This window comes from Ranitomeya variabilis, chromosome 2, assembly GCF_051348905.1.
Source record: "Ranitomeya variabilis isolate aRanVar5 chromosome 2, aRanVar5.hap1, whole genome shotgun sequence".
Classification (NCBI taxonomy): Eukaryota; Metazoa; Chordata; class Amphibia; order Anura; family Dendrobatidae; genus Ranitomeya; species Ranitomeya variabilis.
Window position 1 is genome coordinate 862,392,622 of NC_135233.1, and position 18,030 is coordinate 862,410,651.

The window sequence follows — 18,030 nt, forward strand, 5'->3', positions numbered from 1 at the left end:
AATACACCTAGAGCAGAAACAAGTGTCGTAATTGTGGCATCAGCCTTGGTCTTGGGTTCCCAGCCTATGATGTAAATACAAAAGTGTTTGATCTTTGAAAATTATACTATGCTGCTTTTGAGCTTTAAGAACACTAACAAGTGCCGGACTACAAGCTGCCCTTTTAATTGAAGTTCGAAGTTATCTCCAGAAATGTATAGCATCTATACAAGCCATCGATAAAGTAATTACTTTAAATACACATCATTACCAATGCGATTATTCCATAACCATTAAAAATAAGAGGTCCACCCCACAAAATGTATAAAAATGAGCTTTAATAAGAGTCCTTAAAAATGAAAAGAAATTTGCCTCACACATAAGATTTTTTGATCAATAGTTCTTGTAAGGTGGTAATAAATAAATAGTGAAGAGCTAACGTGCTTGGATGAGGTGTTATCCGAACATGCTCTGGTGCTGAGTCTATTGGGTGTGCTCGAATAATATGTTTGAGTCCCCACAGCTGCATGTCTCACGGCTGTTCAAAAGCTGCCACACATGCAGGGATTGCCTGTTTGTTAGGCAGTTCCTGCATGTGTTGCAAATGTCGAACAGCCGTGAGACATGCAGGGGTGGGGACTAACGTATTTTTTGAGCACGCTCAAGACATCCGGTTAGCACCCGAGCCTGCTTGGGTAACACCTAATCCAAGCATGTTAGCTCTTCACTAGTATTGATGAGTGAGTGTACTTGTTGCTTGGGTTTTCCAGAGCACGCTCGGGTGACCTCCGAGTATTTATAACTGCTCGGAGATTGTTTTCATCACCGCAGCTGAATGATTTGCAGCTACTAGCCAGCTTGATTACATGTGAGGATTCCCTAGCAACCAGGCAACCCCCACATGTACTTAGGCTGGCTAGTAGCTGTAAATCATTCAGCTGCGGTGATAAAAACTAAATCTCCGAACACTAACAAATACTCGGAGGACACCCGAGCGTGCTCGGGAAAACCTGAGCAACAAGTATACTCGCTCATCACTAATCACTAGTAATAAACAATATACACCAGTTGTAGTGTACTTTGTTTGAACCCTATGCTTGTTTAATTAAATGTACATCCATATTATTTACCATCGGCCTGTATCATTGTCAGGTTAAGCATTACTGATTATTGATATAATTATGTTATCCTTTGTGATTTTGTGCATTACTCAACTTTTTTAGGCGTGCCGGTTAATTTTGAGTGATTGGATAGCCATGTTGTTGCTTGAAGCAATACTGATTATTATAAATTTATGTATGAAGCATTACCTTAATATAACTTTCTGATGTTTGTTTAGCATTTTTAATTATGTTGTTTAATAAAAGCATACATGTGCATACTGTGGAATTTTAAACTGTTTCATAGTGGTAATTTAACGTTCCTGTTCTTCCCTCCACATGGTCGTAGAAATTCTAAAAGTACTTTTTTTAGTGAAATGGTGAATGCAACACTATTTATCCCATCATAAAGACAGAAACTGTAATGGAATCCGACAAATATTATTATAACCTAAATTCACATGTCCGTTTGTCACGGTCGTGATGCATGAAGCTGCCACTTGTCTTCTGACCTGAACTTTACATTGTTATTATTATTTATTATTATAACACTATCTTCATATATTCCTATGAGGCTGCTAAATATGGTTCAGGAGACTACTTCTTGCATCATAGTCTGTGCTCAGACATAGTCAAACTGACGTGTGAATCTAGCCTATGCATATGTGCACATGTAATGTATTTGGTTAAGAAATTATTTCACCATTTCCGCACGTCTTGGCAGGAAAAAGTGTATAATACCTGCGGTTTTGGTACGTTTTTGATGGGGTTTTTTTACATACATTATTGCTGCAGACTTTTCCCCACTTATTAGTATGGCTGAAATCTGCAGCAAAAGCGCAGAAAAAAAAGGACATGCTGCGAACTTAAAGCTGCTCCAATTCTGCAAGTCAAAAATAAGCAATGTGTGCATGAGACTTAAGAATTCTTATTCATTTAGCTCTTATCAGGAATCCATTCAGGTTTTCTGACAACTTCACAGAAAAAAAAAAACCTGACGAAACATGTGCACACAGCCTAAGGTTTGTAAGGTTCTGTTGGGTACCAATGGTATCTGTTCTTTGGTGGAGTCAGCAGAGACTTGGGGCTTCAGGTAAAAACAGAATGATAGTGTGAACACAGTCCGAGGTCTACCGAGATAATGTGTGTAAAATGCTCTTGTCTTGACCATTTTATTTTGTTCGACATCTAAACTGCTGTTTGTGTCATGGTTCATGTATGTAGTGTACTGACTGTCTACAATACAGCATTACTTCTGTCAAGAAAGCAGTCCATAGACCGCATGCAGTACCACGCAGAATTGGCTTTGTACTTTTTTGTGATATCAAAGTGTCTCCTAAGAGCTTATTCCTTTTCATTTGTACCCTTCCTCTGTTTATTTAGTTGGTTGGCAGTGATGTAACAAGCATAGCCGACTGTATTATGCATTCCTCTTGCTTAATGGACTGAATGGTTTGCCTTTTCAAACACTTCTTTTCTTCCTCCGTTCTGTCCATATATATAGCCTGAAGGCATACATGCCAAAGAAACTGAAGTATGCAGTTCCCTCCCTCCAACCTTTTTCTTTTTAATTTCTATGTAAACTGAACTATGTTTGACTAGAGGTAGTTATCAGGTTTTTCCTATTATTCTTTCTTCTCATTTATACTGGGGCAGCGTGGCTGGAACGTGGCCCAAAACCTCAGGGCGAGGCATAGCCCCCGGGGCAGTCAGCCAGGCAGGAGGTGCTGCAATTACAGGCACACGACAGCCATATCCCTCCCTCCAACTTATACTTGGAAACTTGGAAGCCTTAACGTTTTTATCTGAGCTGATATTGTGCAACCCACAAGCCATACTTCTTTCCTAAGGAACCTCTGTTTATCAATTCACTTCTGGAAGAAATCAATGGCGCTGAAAATGATTCAGATGCAATTAAAATGTAAAATGCCCTCCAGACATTTATGAAATGATGGATCGGTAAAGAAAAGTCTGTTTTTTATTTTATTTTATTTGGACATTTTGGTCATCCCAGATATTCTCCTGTTTTTTAACTCTCCCAATGACGCTGGGATACGGAACAGCAGCCACAGCCTCACACATGTTTAGTAATGACAAGATAATAGTAGAGATTGGTGTCTATGTTGTAAAAAGCGTATACTAGCTTTTTCCGTAGAATTACTATATGGCAATGAGTAGCGATGGGTAAGGAATATTACTCTTAATACAATGATACTGCAATTATGTAAAAGTATGCCTTGCTCTCGGCACCATGCATTCATTGGAATCCCCTAAGATTAAATATGTGCAGAGTAGACAACAATGTACTGATTTGCTCAAACTGTGCCTGAGGACATAGCTCTTCGCCTTAGACTAATCATGGCTAAATTAAGGGAGTGTTTACCGCATGCAGCATAGAGATGTACCTCTCTCATATTCTGCCTGGAGGGGCCATATAGTGAGTGGGACATTGAAGGGTGGGGTTAGTCTGCAACCTTCCAAGCAGTTTAGGAGGGGGACCTCACCTGTCTGATGTCAACACCTCTGGGTGCGGCCAAGTTGGAATGTGCCGCTCCCAGCACTGGCCGCCCAAGTAATTAATCTGCTTTGACTGACAGGTGGCAGGAGGCAACATCTGAGCTAAAGGGCTGCACTGAAGAATACTATGTAGACTGAATAAACACCTCTTCATCCACATTATAGATCTATTCATCACTCTATTGACCATTTCAGCAAAATGGTGAAGTAGTTGTTTAAACAGGTATTTTTCTACATTCAGAAAGTGTACTCCGAAAGGGTTAAACCTTTTCCTTTCTCTCAGGTAGACTATTTCTAAAATAGGATTCCTACATTTCGATTTCTGATTATCTGTGTTTTGGGAGCAGTAATTTCTGAATATATTAATCCTATCCAATAATTATGATTAAGCCAACTGTGACTGGCCTATGTCACTTAGGTGCAATACCCTCTATATTGTACCTAAAAAGGTTCATCGGTCTTTTGTCTTCAAAACATTTTCCGAACAGTATTTTCTAAGCTTGGATTTGTTGTCTTAAAGGGATTCTCTACTTTGAACAATCCCTACTTGTTATAAGCACCCTTAACAATAAAGTTATCACAAGATCTCTCTGCTGGAAACCCTAGCAAACAGATGTATTGGTGTGAAGACCTGCAGTGCCACCATTAGGAAAAATAATGACCATTAAAATTCATGGATTATCTGTGCAATGCTGAACAGGTCAGGTCCTCCTGAGTTGAAGATTCCTTTTTGTAATTTGCCTGCACTGTGGACAAGAGATGTGGATTCTGAACCTCTGTGAATGTGGATCCTGGCCCATCCTCCATTAGAGGGAACCTGTAAGTAGGATATCACCACCCAAATTGATTATATGTGTATGTCGCTCTTTCAAAGACAATTCCAGCAATACCATTACATGGACATTCCTCCATTACTGAGGAACCAGTGTTTGGATTAACATGGAAATGATGCTGAAATGCTTCCCAAAGCTCTTCCCAAGTCTCTGCTCTCTACAGCTCTATGTTGTGCCCAGTGCTGCTTTCTCTTGCTTGATCAATTATAGAGAAGGCGTGCACTCAGTGCATAGTTAGATAGGTGCTGGCTGGACGTGGAAAAGATCCAAACAAAGTCATATATTGAAGAAAACAGCCGCACTCAGGCTTGGATTTTTTGAATGCATAACATAACATAATGGACTATAGTTAATGCATGTGGAGATCCGGAATGGCACGGAAGGGGTATGTCCCTATGTGACGTCGCCACCAGGCACCGCTCCAGCTCCTGCAGTATTCCCAGGGACATACCCCTTCCGTGCCATTCCGGATCTCCACATGCATTAACTATAGTCCGTACTGGGAATTTCTCCAGATTTCTCTACACTGCATCTCCGTTTTACTATTCCTATCCTCTTTCAAGTGAGGTTTGACAAAGACCCACCACGGGGTCGAAACGTTACCTACTTACCTACTTTATACCTACCACGGAGTCCCTCTCCTAATTGCCTTAACATTGTGGTGACTTGAATAAACTTTTTGCTCCTATTATGCATTCAAAAAATCCAAACCTGAGTACAGCTGTTTTCTTCAATATATTCTCTTGCTTGATCGACAGCTTCCTTTGTTGTGTGACTTCAAGCAAAGGAGCTGTATGTCAAGCAATTGGAGGCTTCCCTGGGTAATGAATAGAGCTGGAGTGCCAGAGGCTTGGGAAATGTTCACATGTGTCGAAAGCACTTTAGCTTCATTTGCATATGTGTTCAAGCACTAATTTCTCAGTAACTGAGGAACCGACCAGCCATGTAAAGGTATTACTGGATTTGTCTTTGCAAGAGCTACATGAGCATATAAATAATTTGGGAGTTGAAATCATGCTGTGATTCCCTTTAAGGTAAAATTCCCTAACAACTCCTGTAAATTCAGTGTTTAAAAGTAGTGTAGAAATGATATGGCTAGAAACATACAGTATGTGTAAGCCATATGCTTTGTTTTGAGCCACAATAATACAGTACTTTTTTTTGTTTTTCCTTTGAAGCATGAAGAAACAATTCTAAGAAAAGATGATGTCAATATCATTACCAGCAATAAAAATGCAGCATTCATCTTCTAGATCTTATTACTAAATGAAACAGGTGATCTGATTGGTTGAAAATATATTTTTTATTTTTTGAGGCCCAGTATTTAAAAATCCTATCTATCCTGAGACGTGGAGAGGTAAGTTTGATAATAGTGTGGGTTCCCATCTGCAACGGGGTACGCCTTATCATAGAAAATGGGCACACACAAATTGGCCAACTTGTGCGGTAACCATCTATATTCTGGAAGTACAAACTATATAGTAATAATTCAGTTAAAACTTCATATAGCATTTACATAGACCTTGGTGCATCCAAATGAATGAATTATTAAAGAGAACCTGTCACTAGATTCGTGTTGCCCGAACCACGGTTAGCATGATTCTGAACCTCTTCCTTGTGTGATGCAATGGGATGGGCAGAAGCCAGCAGGGGGGCTGTGCCAGACTACTCAGGCCTCTTTATGATACCTGGACAGTTTTCTAAATTGTTGTCTTTGACACCAATGTCTTTCACCGGAAGACATACCTGGCTACAATCGCAACATGAATCCAGTGACTGGTTTCTTTCTTAAAAATGTATTTTTTTCCTCTACTGCAGATAAAATGCGCTAAAAAGATGCCAAACATTTTTTTTTCCTTTATTTCCAGAAATTAGACAGGTGTCTAGTGTCAGTAACTTGCATGCATGCGCATTGTCTTTATAGACTCCGGCTCGGATGCCATGACTATGTGACTCAGAAGGCAGGTGGTGCTAGTAGGGTCATATTCATTGGAATGTTCTCTTAAAACGTGTTATTATTAATGTCCCCGAATCTGCCGTTGTTCTCCTGCTTTGCCTACCTGAAGCCTGCTTATTTAAACATGACATTGCAGGTGAACCTGAAAACAAGCAGCTGAATAGAAATGGCATGCCAGGTAATCTGATCCGAGATTGCAGCAATACGAATACTGGATATCGCTTGCAAGACATATTTCCCCAGGCTAGATTTTTTACTGTTTGTTCTTATTTACCAGCGCATACACAATAATTGGATGGGCCGTGGGATGGGTATTTAGAGGCTTTTAAACTGGATTAGTTTAGGTCAGCAGGTATATTTGAGATACAAATAAACCTTCAAGGCGATTAAGATACTGCAACTGTATGGAAAGTCAGGCAATCATTACTTCTGTAGACCTGCCATTTGGATAAGAGTACAAATATGTTCCAGTTATATATGTTCATAATGTAAAGTCCATGTGGTGTTACTCAATTCTGATATCCAAAACTCTTGTCACCCATGTAGTCATTGTATAGCGACACAGATAACACTGTAATCTGCAGGAGCTGAATGAGAGAAGTGTTTGTCATGGACAGGTACTTAACAGAAGAGTTGCTTCTCCGACAGTTCTACAGTGGTGTAAGAGGAATGACTTTGACATGTGCACTACACTTGCTATAAGCCTTATAGCAGATCTGTCACCAGATTTCACAATCTAAACTGCATATATTATATTAGATCTAATGAGGCTGATGAACTTGCTGTGAAAATACACGTCAAAATAATTGTATAATTCTAAGAGTAGGATGAACATTACAGAATAAAATGTCTCTTTCCTTCTCTCCTCTTGCTCCATAACCCCTTTCCTCTTTTCCTTTGTTTGGTTACCTTCTTTTCTCTTCATTGCTTTCCTGACCCATTATCCCCTGTACTGTTTGAAGAATAAAATGGCTCATGAGTGCCAAGTGTATTCCGTCTCTGCCCACCCAGCCTGACAGCTGCAGCTTGTGCTGAGCAGTGGGGATCTCAGCAGAGAGGAGACACTGACGAGGTATCACTTGATATAGGAGGACGAAGATTGAGTGAAACTTTCTTAAAGACTTATAGTCTTTCTGATGTGGATTTCAAAGTAAATACAGCATCCTTAACACATCTTAGAGATCCATTTAGTATTTTTTTTTTAGGTTGTGTTGGCTGTCAGTCAGCCTGTCCTTGACAGTGAACCTTGATGACTGACAGAGCAGAGTGGAAGAGAAGGAACTGCTCTAAGTGATGTTAGAGGAGGCAGGAGAATTGCCAGGAGGAGTGGTTTGTGGCCGTTCTGAGCTTGGAGAGATTATTGCAAGGCAGCACAGGCAGGTACCTATCAACTACCTACTGATAAGTGCTTAGTCCCATCTCGAAAATAAGAAAAATCCTGCCATTTTAAACATTACAAGGCATTACCCATGTAAATGAGATGGTGGTTTGTGTAATGCAAAACAAGACTAGTGCATAAGAGCAGGAAACACATTTTATAACCTGTTTTCACTGCGGTAAATAAGTGATGATCATTGGATTCTCTGTTATTAATGGAAGCTTGTCAGGTGATTCATGTTGTCCAACCAGTCGGCATGAATCAGAAGTAGACTCCATTACAAATCAGAGTTAGATTACATCTTTGCAAACCTCAAGGTCTCACAGAGAGAACAAACCTTGGGTGACTTCGATGACGAGTCACAGGGGTGGGTCCAGCTGGTTTCTCCTTGTCCTACTGTTTGTCTGACAGGTTCCTCCCTATAAGGGCTCCTTCTCACTTGTGAGAAATATGTCCGAGTCTTGTAGGTTAAAACCCTGCTCTGGCGCCGGCACTCCTAAGCGGAGCGAGCAGCCGCACAGCAATACATGGAGCTGCGCTCCGCTCTGGAGTGTCGGCGCCAGAGCAGGGTTTTAACCTGCGAGACTCAGATATTTTTCTTGCAAGTGAGAAGGAGCCCTAAGAGAGACCTTTCCGTCAAGCATAACCAGTTGTGAAGTAGAAAAAAAAAAAACTCCCATCCCTTGAGTAGTCATCTCAATCACCTCATTTAAGGTTTTCTCTAAAATGATTTAGCCTTTCAGAGCTAAACATGGATATTTGTAAAGATGGAACCTGTCTGTGATTTGTTGCCTGTGGTTCCCTTTAACTTTATAAAATAGGGTTTCTGAATTTTTAAAAGATCTGGTTAAAAGAACATTCAGAAGTAATAGGCTTAGATGATCTAGAGTTATGCTTTTCATAAAATCATGATTTTTTTTTTTTATATTGTTTGTTTTTGGGCCAGCTGCCTAATGTACTTATTTTCTCAAGTTTGTAAGAGGGAAGTAAAACGAACATCTTGCACAACATGTATTCACAAATCTATTTATCCTCTGGCAGCACTTGGTATATCCGCAGGCTACTGGAAGCTGTTATGCTTTAATCCTCTGCCTGAGGGCACAGAAAAAATTGCACAATGTCTATCAGCATGTTACATTACATTTTAAAATGGTTGTACTAATGAGTGAAAAATCTTCTTCTGTATATTTCTCATTGTCACACAGTGTAGACTTTTTTTTATTTAAAAATGTAAAGTTGTTTAGTTCAGTTAATTTCCATCACTGATCATTTGCACATTGCACATTTGCCCAATTAGGGCTAAATGAGAAGTCAGAATGTGTAGAAAATCCCAATTGTGGTGAACTTTGGTGCATATTACCCTATGACAAAACATTTTTCCTCAGTTTAAAATGAAGAAAAAAAAGCAACAAAACTCCCATCCACTGGTGCTACCGTGTGCCATGCAAGCTTAGGCTACCACTAATCTGTGTCCATAGGTGCTAACTCATCATTACATGATTGCTGCAGCAAGTCACAAGCTAAAGTTGTCACACGTGATAAAATATTTTTTTAGGAGGCCAGGTTGCGGAGAGGTATGACTTTAGTGTGATATGTCACTCTCTAAATTTCCCTGCAGTTTCCTCTGGATCATCATCTGTGGACATTTTTGGTTCCCTCCTGGCTGCACTCTGGTTTAGCACAATAGTTCCCCCCACAAAATGTATATATTAGTTTTAAGGAAACTGCAGCTTTTTCTTTGACATGCGTTTAAATGTACTTTATTATCCAGTCTTTTATACTAAGTTATCAAAATGAAATAGTAAATATTCTTTTGTTAATCCACAGGTTTAATCCGGTTAGTGCTGCACCCTACCAACACCTGGTTCCGTGACAATGCTATTTCTTATTGCTCATCTGTTTGTTTTGCAGGCTTATGAAGTTGAAAATGGTGTTAATCTTATTGTTGTTAATTTTATGATCTCAGGGATATGGTGAATTATTGTTAAATGTCTTAACAATTCAATAAGATGTTTGAGAACGGGACAGGTTTAGGATTAAGCGTTGTGTTGCCACACCTACAGTAGGCACTGTGGCAGCAATGACTGGTATAGATAGCTCACATGTTTATACCCTCTAGTATGTATTCTGCTGGATTTAGTAGTAATTCTTCAATGTGTTGTCTTCTAGTATTCTACAGATCTTAAGAAGCTCTACTGCCAAATTGCCAAGACGTGTCCAATTCAGATTAAAGTGATGACTCCACCACCACAAGGGGCTGTTATAAGGGCAATGCCAGTCTACAAGAAGGCCGAACATGTCACAGAAGTTGTAAAACGTTGCCCAAACCATGAGCTCAGCAGAGAGTTCAATGAGGGTACGATAACCTAAAAAATGCCATTTTTCTTAGACTTAAATCCTGGACAGTCCCTTAATCACATGACTCCTTTCTTCAAAAAAGTGTTACTACTGTCCATAGGTTGTGTGTTTTAAAGCTCCACATTTATCAACTCAATTGGGCTAAGATCCAATACCAGACAAATTTAAAGGGGCGATTCATCAAAATCATTGATTCTCTCATCAAGATGGTGTGTTGGAACAGACCCTCCTGATTTATTAAGAGGGGCACACTTAATGAATCAGGCGTGATGCGTAGTGGCGTACTCAGCCTTTGTGGAGTAAGATTTGTGGTATAGCAGACTCTCCTGCTCGTCATGAATTTGACAAGCGGGGGTGACCATGTCTCATCACCGACCCCTCCACCCCAATCATACTCAATCTCTGCCAACTTTGTCGGTCTTAGAGCGAAAATGGAGTGAAAATGCTACAAGTTGCATTTCTTTAAAAAGTTGCAGTCCTTTTGCACAACAGAAGGTTGCACAAAGCTGTTTTTTGTAAGAAATCTGGCAAAAAAGCTTTGATGAATTGCCCCTTATGTGTTTCCTGAAAATGCACCATACTTTTGTAATCTTGGACAACCCCTTAAAGGTAATATTTAATATTGGATCCATAGTAGAGCTGTAGAATAACACTTCTGTGCATTTTTTTTATTTTGCAGGTCAAATAGCACCTGCCAGCCACCTGATAAGAGTGGAGGGAAACAGCCATGCACAGTATGTGGAAGATCCAATAACCGGAAGACAGAGTGTTCTGGTGCCCTATGAGCCTCCTCAGGTAAGAAGTAATGTTAATAGGCATAGTTTATTCATATATATTGATCATTGTTAATGGCAGTGCTCTCAAGGTACGGTCAGAACCATGTAAAAAATATAACTGGCTTCTATTCACTTAGGTTGGCACCGAATTCACAACGATATTGTATAATTTTATGTGCAACAGCAGTTGTGTTGGAGGAATGAATCGTCGGCCCATTTTGATTATTGTAACCCTGGAAACTAGAGAGTGAGTATCTGGACATCTCTCACCAGCTTCACGAATAGTTTTCACGACACGAGTGTTGTGAAGATACGTCATGATGACAAATCGCTTCACCACTTTAAGGGTCTTTGTTAAAAGGTTAAATGTTGTTCTCTGACTTTTCTCAGTGGTCAAGTACTTGGACGCAGGTGTTTTGAGGCTCGAATTTGTGCTTGTCCAGGCAGAGATAGAAAGGCAGATGAGGACAGTATCCGCAAACAGCAGGTCTCAGACAGCTCAAAAAATGGAGAAGGTATGACACAATGTAAGTTCACGCACTTTAGTCTTATTCATATCTATACTATGGCCACGATATCTGGATGTTATGAAGTTCTGCAAAACTGAACATCACTCCCTATGGTGATCCAGTTAAATAGAAACCTGGGCGATCTGTGTATTGCAGCCATACTAAGGGCACCTAAAATGCAGCTGTAAAACTGCTATATGACACTGGTCTAACTATCAGGTTACTTGCCACAGTACTGTTGTATTTCTACAGGGCACACTGGTTTTCCAAGAAAGCTAGCAACTTTCATTGTTTCAATTGTTAGAGGGCATGTAGCCGGATTTTGTTTTTACTATGAAATATTTGGTCATTGAAGGTCTGCATTGTCCATAGTGTAGTCTGGCAATTAGTGTCATGTAGATTCAGAAGACACTACTTGACCTGTAAATTTCCTTCAAGGTTTATCTTTATCACTGTTGTCATTTAACAGCTTTTCGACAGACAACACATGGTATTCAGATGACATCTGTGAAAAAACGGCGGTTACCAGATGATGAGGTGCTATACATACCGGTAATTCACACACATTATTCAAGCCTACCATTATTTGTATGTGTAGCCTTTGTAAGATTCTGCTTATACAGATGATGCAAAATTTATTATGACTCCCAATGTACTACCTTGATAACTTGTCACAGATGGTTATCTCACTTTAGAGAATTAAGATAACATTGCACCACCCATTATCTGATGTCAACTTAGATGCCAAAGTAACCTTTACATCCATATATTAAAACCGCATTAACACTGTTGGCACAATGATTTATCTGCTGATTGTTCAGCTGCCAATTCGGATAGCAAAAAAGATCAGTCATTGTAAATTTGAGGTGCCAGATCTTTTTCTCCCTTGATATTATCTGTCGGTGAAGAAAAAGGAGGCACCATACACATTAGACCTCCAATAGACCAAGCTAATATCAGTTTGTTTGGCTAATATCAGTTGGTCTGTGTATTGGGGCCTCAACAAAATTCCTTGAAACTCCTTAATGAATGGCTCCAGCAAGACGGTACAGAGCAATGCAAGGCTCATGCCTATCTCTGTGACCTCTTCTTCTTTCCAAATTATGCTATGATTTTTTAAAATGTAACATGACTGAAGGATTGCTTACACCTCCTTCTTCAGACAGAATGAATAGCTGCTATGTAAAACAATTTTCCTCCTGCCGTAAACACTGCAGGGAAAATATATGGTCAAATTAGGCTCTCCTTAACAAAATCAGTTGTACCCGGATCCGCAGCTGCTACATTCAGAGACAAACCCATTCAAATAAGACCATCCTTTTAAAAGTAGAATTTAAACTTATAACTTGCTCAGCATGCAAGATTAATAATTTTGATATTTTAGTCTTCATTATGCATTTTTTAATTCTAGGTGAAAGGTCGGGAAATATACGAGACTTTATTAAAGATTAAAGAGTCTCTAGAGCTTATGCAGTACATTCCACAACATACCATTGACACCTATAGGCAGCAACAGCAGCATTTACTGCAGAAACAGTAAGTATCTTTAGATACATAGCAATTAAAGGGGTTGTTTATTCTTAAGGTACAGCTCAGTAGTCGCTCTATACAACTTCAAACTTGTGAATACTCACATTGCGTACAGTGTGCACTGTGGGGATTGTCTGTGCTGGCATGGTGTGCATGAGCGCAATATGTGATTTGCATACATGCAGTCTCGAGTCGTGCCGACTAGATGGGTGCGGCCTCTCTCAATGCAAGTGTATTGAGTGAACTTGGAAACAGTCTTGTCGGAATGTGTCCGGATGTATGTAAATTGTATACTGGCAGTCACATGACTACCTGCTCCCAGTATTGGCATTGGAGAATCCTCACAGGCAGCAATGTGCATCATGTGAAGATTCACAAGTCTGCAGTCACATAGTGGTTGCAGACTTGTAGCTTTAGACTGGACAACCCCTTAAACTGATCTACTTGTGTGCTTTGTTTGCTGTGATAAATATTTGTTGCATGTTTTATTATTGCTTATAAGGTGACTACTTTTGCCGTATTTTTCCGCTTTTTTACCTAGCATTGTATGTATTTGTTGCAGTTATGCCACTATATCCAGAAGTGCACACATGAATGCAAATGTGAGATTGTTGCCTTTTGTCTTAGTTAGCATGTAAGAAGATTGCCCGTCTCAGGATATAATTATTCATATCCTGTCATATAATAAAATATCCACGCTTCCTAGGATAGGCTAGATTTCATCAACTTGGCTTTAAAACTCTTAATACATGACATTAAATTGCTTAGGGACAGAAGCCTACAAAGCAACATGCCTGGCCCCCGAAATACGGGGAGGAGTGACATCTTCTCCAGACATCAATGGCAAAAAAGAGTGCAAAACAGCCCCAACTACATGGAACACAATCTAAAGTATTCTCCAGTAGAACAAGATGTCAGAGACGAAAATTACCTAAATGAACGGTACAACTTCACTACCATCTTTTAACCTGTGTTGGTTTACTTCACCATGATATGCAAATATAGGTGATCCATGGATGTTCTGGCTCTGTCTGCAGTGTACTATAGGATGTAGGAGTAGGTTATCATATCACTGTTTTATGTATATTGTGTATGTAGAAATGATGTAGGATTTTAAGATATTTTAATTGTGCTCCAATACATACATCATTGGCATTTGATGCTCTATGAACTGATTAAAATTTATGAAAACTGAAAAAATATAGATAAAAAATGGCACATTGGACAAGGTGGAAAACTGCAAGTGCCTACAAGATTTTTTTATTATTTGCAGCTAAAATCCCAGTTAGCATTAAGTTGCTGTAGTTATGAGGAATCACTGTTGCGTAATGTTCACACTGATGAATTTCAGTCAGTATTTTGAAGCCAAAGCTATAAGTCCTTCCAGAACATGGAAGATTTATCTTTCCATTATTGTTGTTCTCAGTTTATGCAATATTGTTGTTTTTTGGCTTTTTAAATGGCTTTAGAGGTAGCGCCTTGTCGTATACAAGGAATAAACAAGTAACTCTGCTTAATTATTAATAAACTGTCCAAAATAAGTGATCCCCTTGGATATATTCTAGATGCTTGAGAGGGGTAAGAATCTGTGTTTGTGTTTAGACCATCATAAAAATGAAGAAAAAAAAGTTTTTATAATGTTTTTGACCATTACATTAATCTAAAATAAGATTTTTGGTTGTAATGTATATACTGCTTGGTCTTTTACCATTACTATGCATGTGGGTTTCCTATAGCTCACAGTGAGACAATGTATGTTATTGACAACCTACAGATTCATAAGAGCCATAGATATATATGCAGTTCAAAACTAGCTAGCTAGAGTTTAGCACGGATGTTTGTAGGTAAATGGGCATTGAGTGGATACCAGATATAATGTATGACCAAAAGTTTATGTGAACACGTCTCATAATTGAGTTCAGGCTTTTCAAGGTACTACTGCATAAGTCCCAGTACAAAAATAAAAATATCGGTTTTGTAATATTCTGATCTGCCATCGCTTAGAAATCAAGCTATGAAACCATAAGTAAATTAGCCTGTCGCCATGTCTCTATTGCACTTTCAGGATTATTTGCAAGTGGCATCAAAGCTGAATTTCTCAGTAATGGCACATCAGAAATCACTAGCTTCAGTTGTAAAGTCCTGAGAGAGTCTTTAATTTAAAGCACCACTCCAGCATTTGTTGGTTTTTTACTGGAGCGCTGAAGTGGTGCTTCTTATGTCCCTGCACCTAGTCTGATAATCACCTTTCGGCGTTTTCACAGTCTATTGTTGACGCTCCCATCGGTCTCCAGCACTTTGTGACATATTTGCTCGCTCCAATGTTGCTGGTTCACTCTAGTGTTGTGATTGCCAACGAATTGAAAGTCACAATTCAATGTAAGTCTCTAAGCGCCTCATTCTGGCTCTCCTAGATTTGTATTGAGAGCTTGTGACTTCTGGCCAGTCAGAAGCTGCGGTCACAAGATGACACAGTGAGACAAGAGCCAGAAAAGTGAAAAACTGTGGCAAATAAGTACAAGACAGGGGGCAGGGACCTTAGATTAGTAGCACCACTCCAGCGCTGAAAGAAACAAAACACTGGAGTTGTGCTTTAAGCAAGGTTAGGGGGTCAATTTCCACATTATTGGACTGCAAACGGAGCCTATACTGATCTTGCACAGGGGCCCTCTTCTTTGTTTCCAACACAGCAGCAATCTAGTCTCCATAGACAAAAATTGGTAGGAATATGTATTTCACAGGATACTAATACCGTAGTTGTGCCTATGCACTGCCTCACTTTTTCTGGATATTGGCGGTAGGCACTACAATTGTAGGGTTTGCGTTACTTGCTAAGAAAATACGGAAGCACAATCGAAGTGTCCTTCCGACCAGTGACCTAATTAGATTATTGATGATTGTCTATGGCAGGCCTTATTCGATATTCACTTTTGCCAAATTGAATTTGCTTGAATGTGAGGATTTAGGTTCAATACTTCTAAAAATAATCTTAAAGCAGAGCGGTTATTTCACCAGAGAGAGAAGGTGCCCAATGGGTAAATGCGGTGTACTCCTTATAGTAAGACAATATGGTCTGGAGAAATGTTGACTGTCTTTTCAAGATTGTCACTGCAGTGGATAATTCCTCTATCTGCTCTTCTTTTCATGTCTTCCATTTTGCATGTCACATTTCATTTAATGTTTTCCTTTGTTTTTCCTCACTAACCCCCGCACCTCTGTGATCACAGTGTGACTCCTAAAATTACAGCTCACCCACAAAGAGAGCAAAAACCTGCATCGCCCAGTGTACCATTAAGGTGTTGATGCTTTGTTCCTTTATCTCTGGTGATGCAGTGTGTTGTGGTTTTATGCACACCTGCCTTCTACAGAACATATAGAAAGCTTTTCAGCAGCCAGAATACAAAAAAATGACTATGATAAAGATGACTTGATTGAAAACAAAACTTATGCAATGTACTGTGTATTTGTACAGTGAGTATAAATGTGAGTGTATTTATGGCAGCAGGTTCTTCCACTAGTGCACTTTATCCTCCCATATTAAAGGTCAGGATGAGACTAGACTATAGAAAAGTAACTTTGCAAATCTCGGTCAACAGGATGATGGCTAAACCAATTAGAAAACACAGATAGCACAAGAATAATAACCTTCTATCACACTGTCCAAATCTCTCACCATCATAATGGCTGTTTTGTGTAATAGTATGCTTGACTTGCTGATAATTTAAACTTAAGGCATTAAGATTGTTTTGTTACTGGAGACATATCAAGATGGAACAGTAGGAGGAAGCATTATGTTTCATTGCACCTAAACCATACTGCTTCTCCTGCACTCCCGCTATTGGCTTGAATTTCAGGAAATTACAGAGCTGGCACGTGTTGTAATCCCAACATTGTAAGCCTTTGTTTTTAGATCTTTGTGGTACACTTGCTCTCTCACGTCCATTTTCCCAGAAAGGCAATATTGTATGAATATTTGTTCGACGTGTGCCAATTCTAACAGAATAAAGGACAGAATAAGACATTCTTAACACCTGGCCAGTGGGTACACACTGTTAAGAGGAGCATGCTCTACTTTGCTGTCCTTAATTCACTTCTTCTGGAAGTTTATGAAAGTCTCCTACTGCAAAATAGAGGTTAGTGTAGGTAACAACATTTCTTCCTCCCATCCTCTAGTATGTCATACTGTGGTCATAGTGGTGCCACTGAACTTCCAGCTCCTCATTATCTTCATCTTTTCTTCTTTTCTTCTCTGGTTTCTTCTTCACAGTCTCCTATCCGCCTGTTTCCGGAATGAACTCATGGAACCTCGAGGAGAACCTCTGAAAGACAAAGATACCTTCCCAAAACACTCAACATTCCCCCACCTTGCAATGTTTCCATAAAATATAGACTATTCATCATTCGGCCTTGCTGTAGAACAATACTGCTGTCTTGGATTCCACCAGATCTAGACATTACATTTTTCCTATGTATTTCTCTATGCCGGCTGCTATACAGTATATAAAGGCCGTAAAGCAGTCTTCAGTTCTACCTTTATGCACTTAATTTCACGAGAACAGTTTGATCAAAGATTACATAAACTATACTTATGGATGTTTTTCTTAAGAAGATTTAAGAATATCTCTTCTGCATATGGCATATATTCACTTTTACCTACTGTGAATGTTAATGGAAAAACTCATTGACGACTCTGTATGATAATAATGAGTATACTATCTTGATATAGAGCTAGAGATACATTTCATATATATTTATATTTCATATAGCACCCATATTTTGGGGTCTGTTTACATCAGAGGTATAGCTTTGAAATGTAAAAGTTTAGCAATTGTTTGTAAGTTTATTCTTGTCCACATACATGCTTGCAACCCTTACTAGCGATTTAGTAACTGTTTTACTAATTTCTGTAATGCGTGCACAGTATCTGTTACAAGTGATGAGAGGCAACCAAGAGGTTTATAAACGCTCATTAGGAAATCGCTGCAAGAGCCGAGTTTTCCCTGATGGTTTGTCTATAAGCATTTGGTTTCATTAGCATTAAGACCAGGTTTCCACGTGGCATAAATATTGCGGTGTCTTTCTATTGCGTTTTT

The 18,030-nt window shown here is 39.3% G+C and overlaps 1 protein-coding gene across 16 annotated transcripts in view; it reads left to right on the forward strand.

Annotated features, from left to right (window-relative positions):
• TP63 (tumor protein p63) overlaps nt 1-18,030 on the forward strand; it is a 273,579-nt gene that overhangs the window by 244,315 nt on the left and 11,234 nt on the right. For 5 of the 16 annotated variants that reach the window (XM_077290281.1, XM_077290282.1, XM_077290292.1 and 2 more), the window contains 7 exons: nt 9,934-10,120; nt 10,802-10,917; nt 11,036-11,145; nt 11,289-11,425; nt 11,877-11,959; nt 12,819-12,943; nt 13,706-13,879. In XM_077290281.1, the coding sequence (XP_077146396.1) occupies nt 9,934-10,120; nt 10,802-10,917; nt 11,036-11,145; nt 11,289-11,425; nt 11,877-11,959; nt 12,819-12,943; nt 13,706-13,879 (932 nt within the window). Of the gene's footprint in view, nt 1-9,933; nt 10,121-10,801; nt 10,918-11,035; nt 11,146-11,288; nt 11,426-11,876; nt 11,960-12,818; nt 12,944-13,705; nt 13,880-17,204; nt 17,470-18,030 lie in introns of those variants that run through there. The other 11 variants (XM_077290289.1, XM_077290295.1, XM_077290288.1 and 8 more) reach the window with 4 other exon arrangements.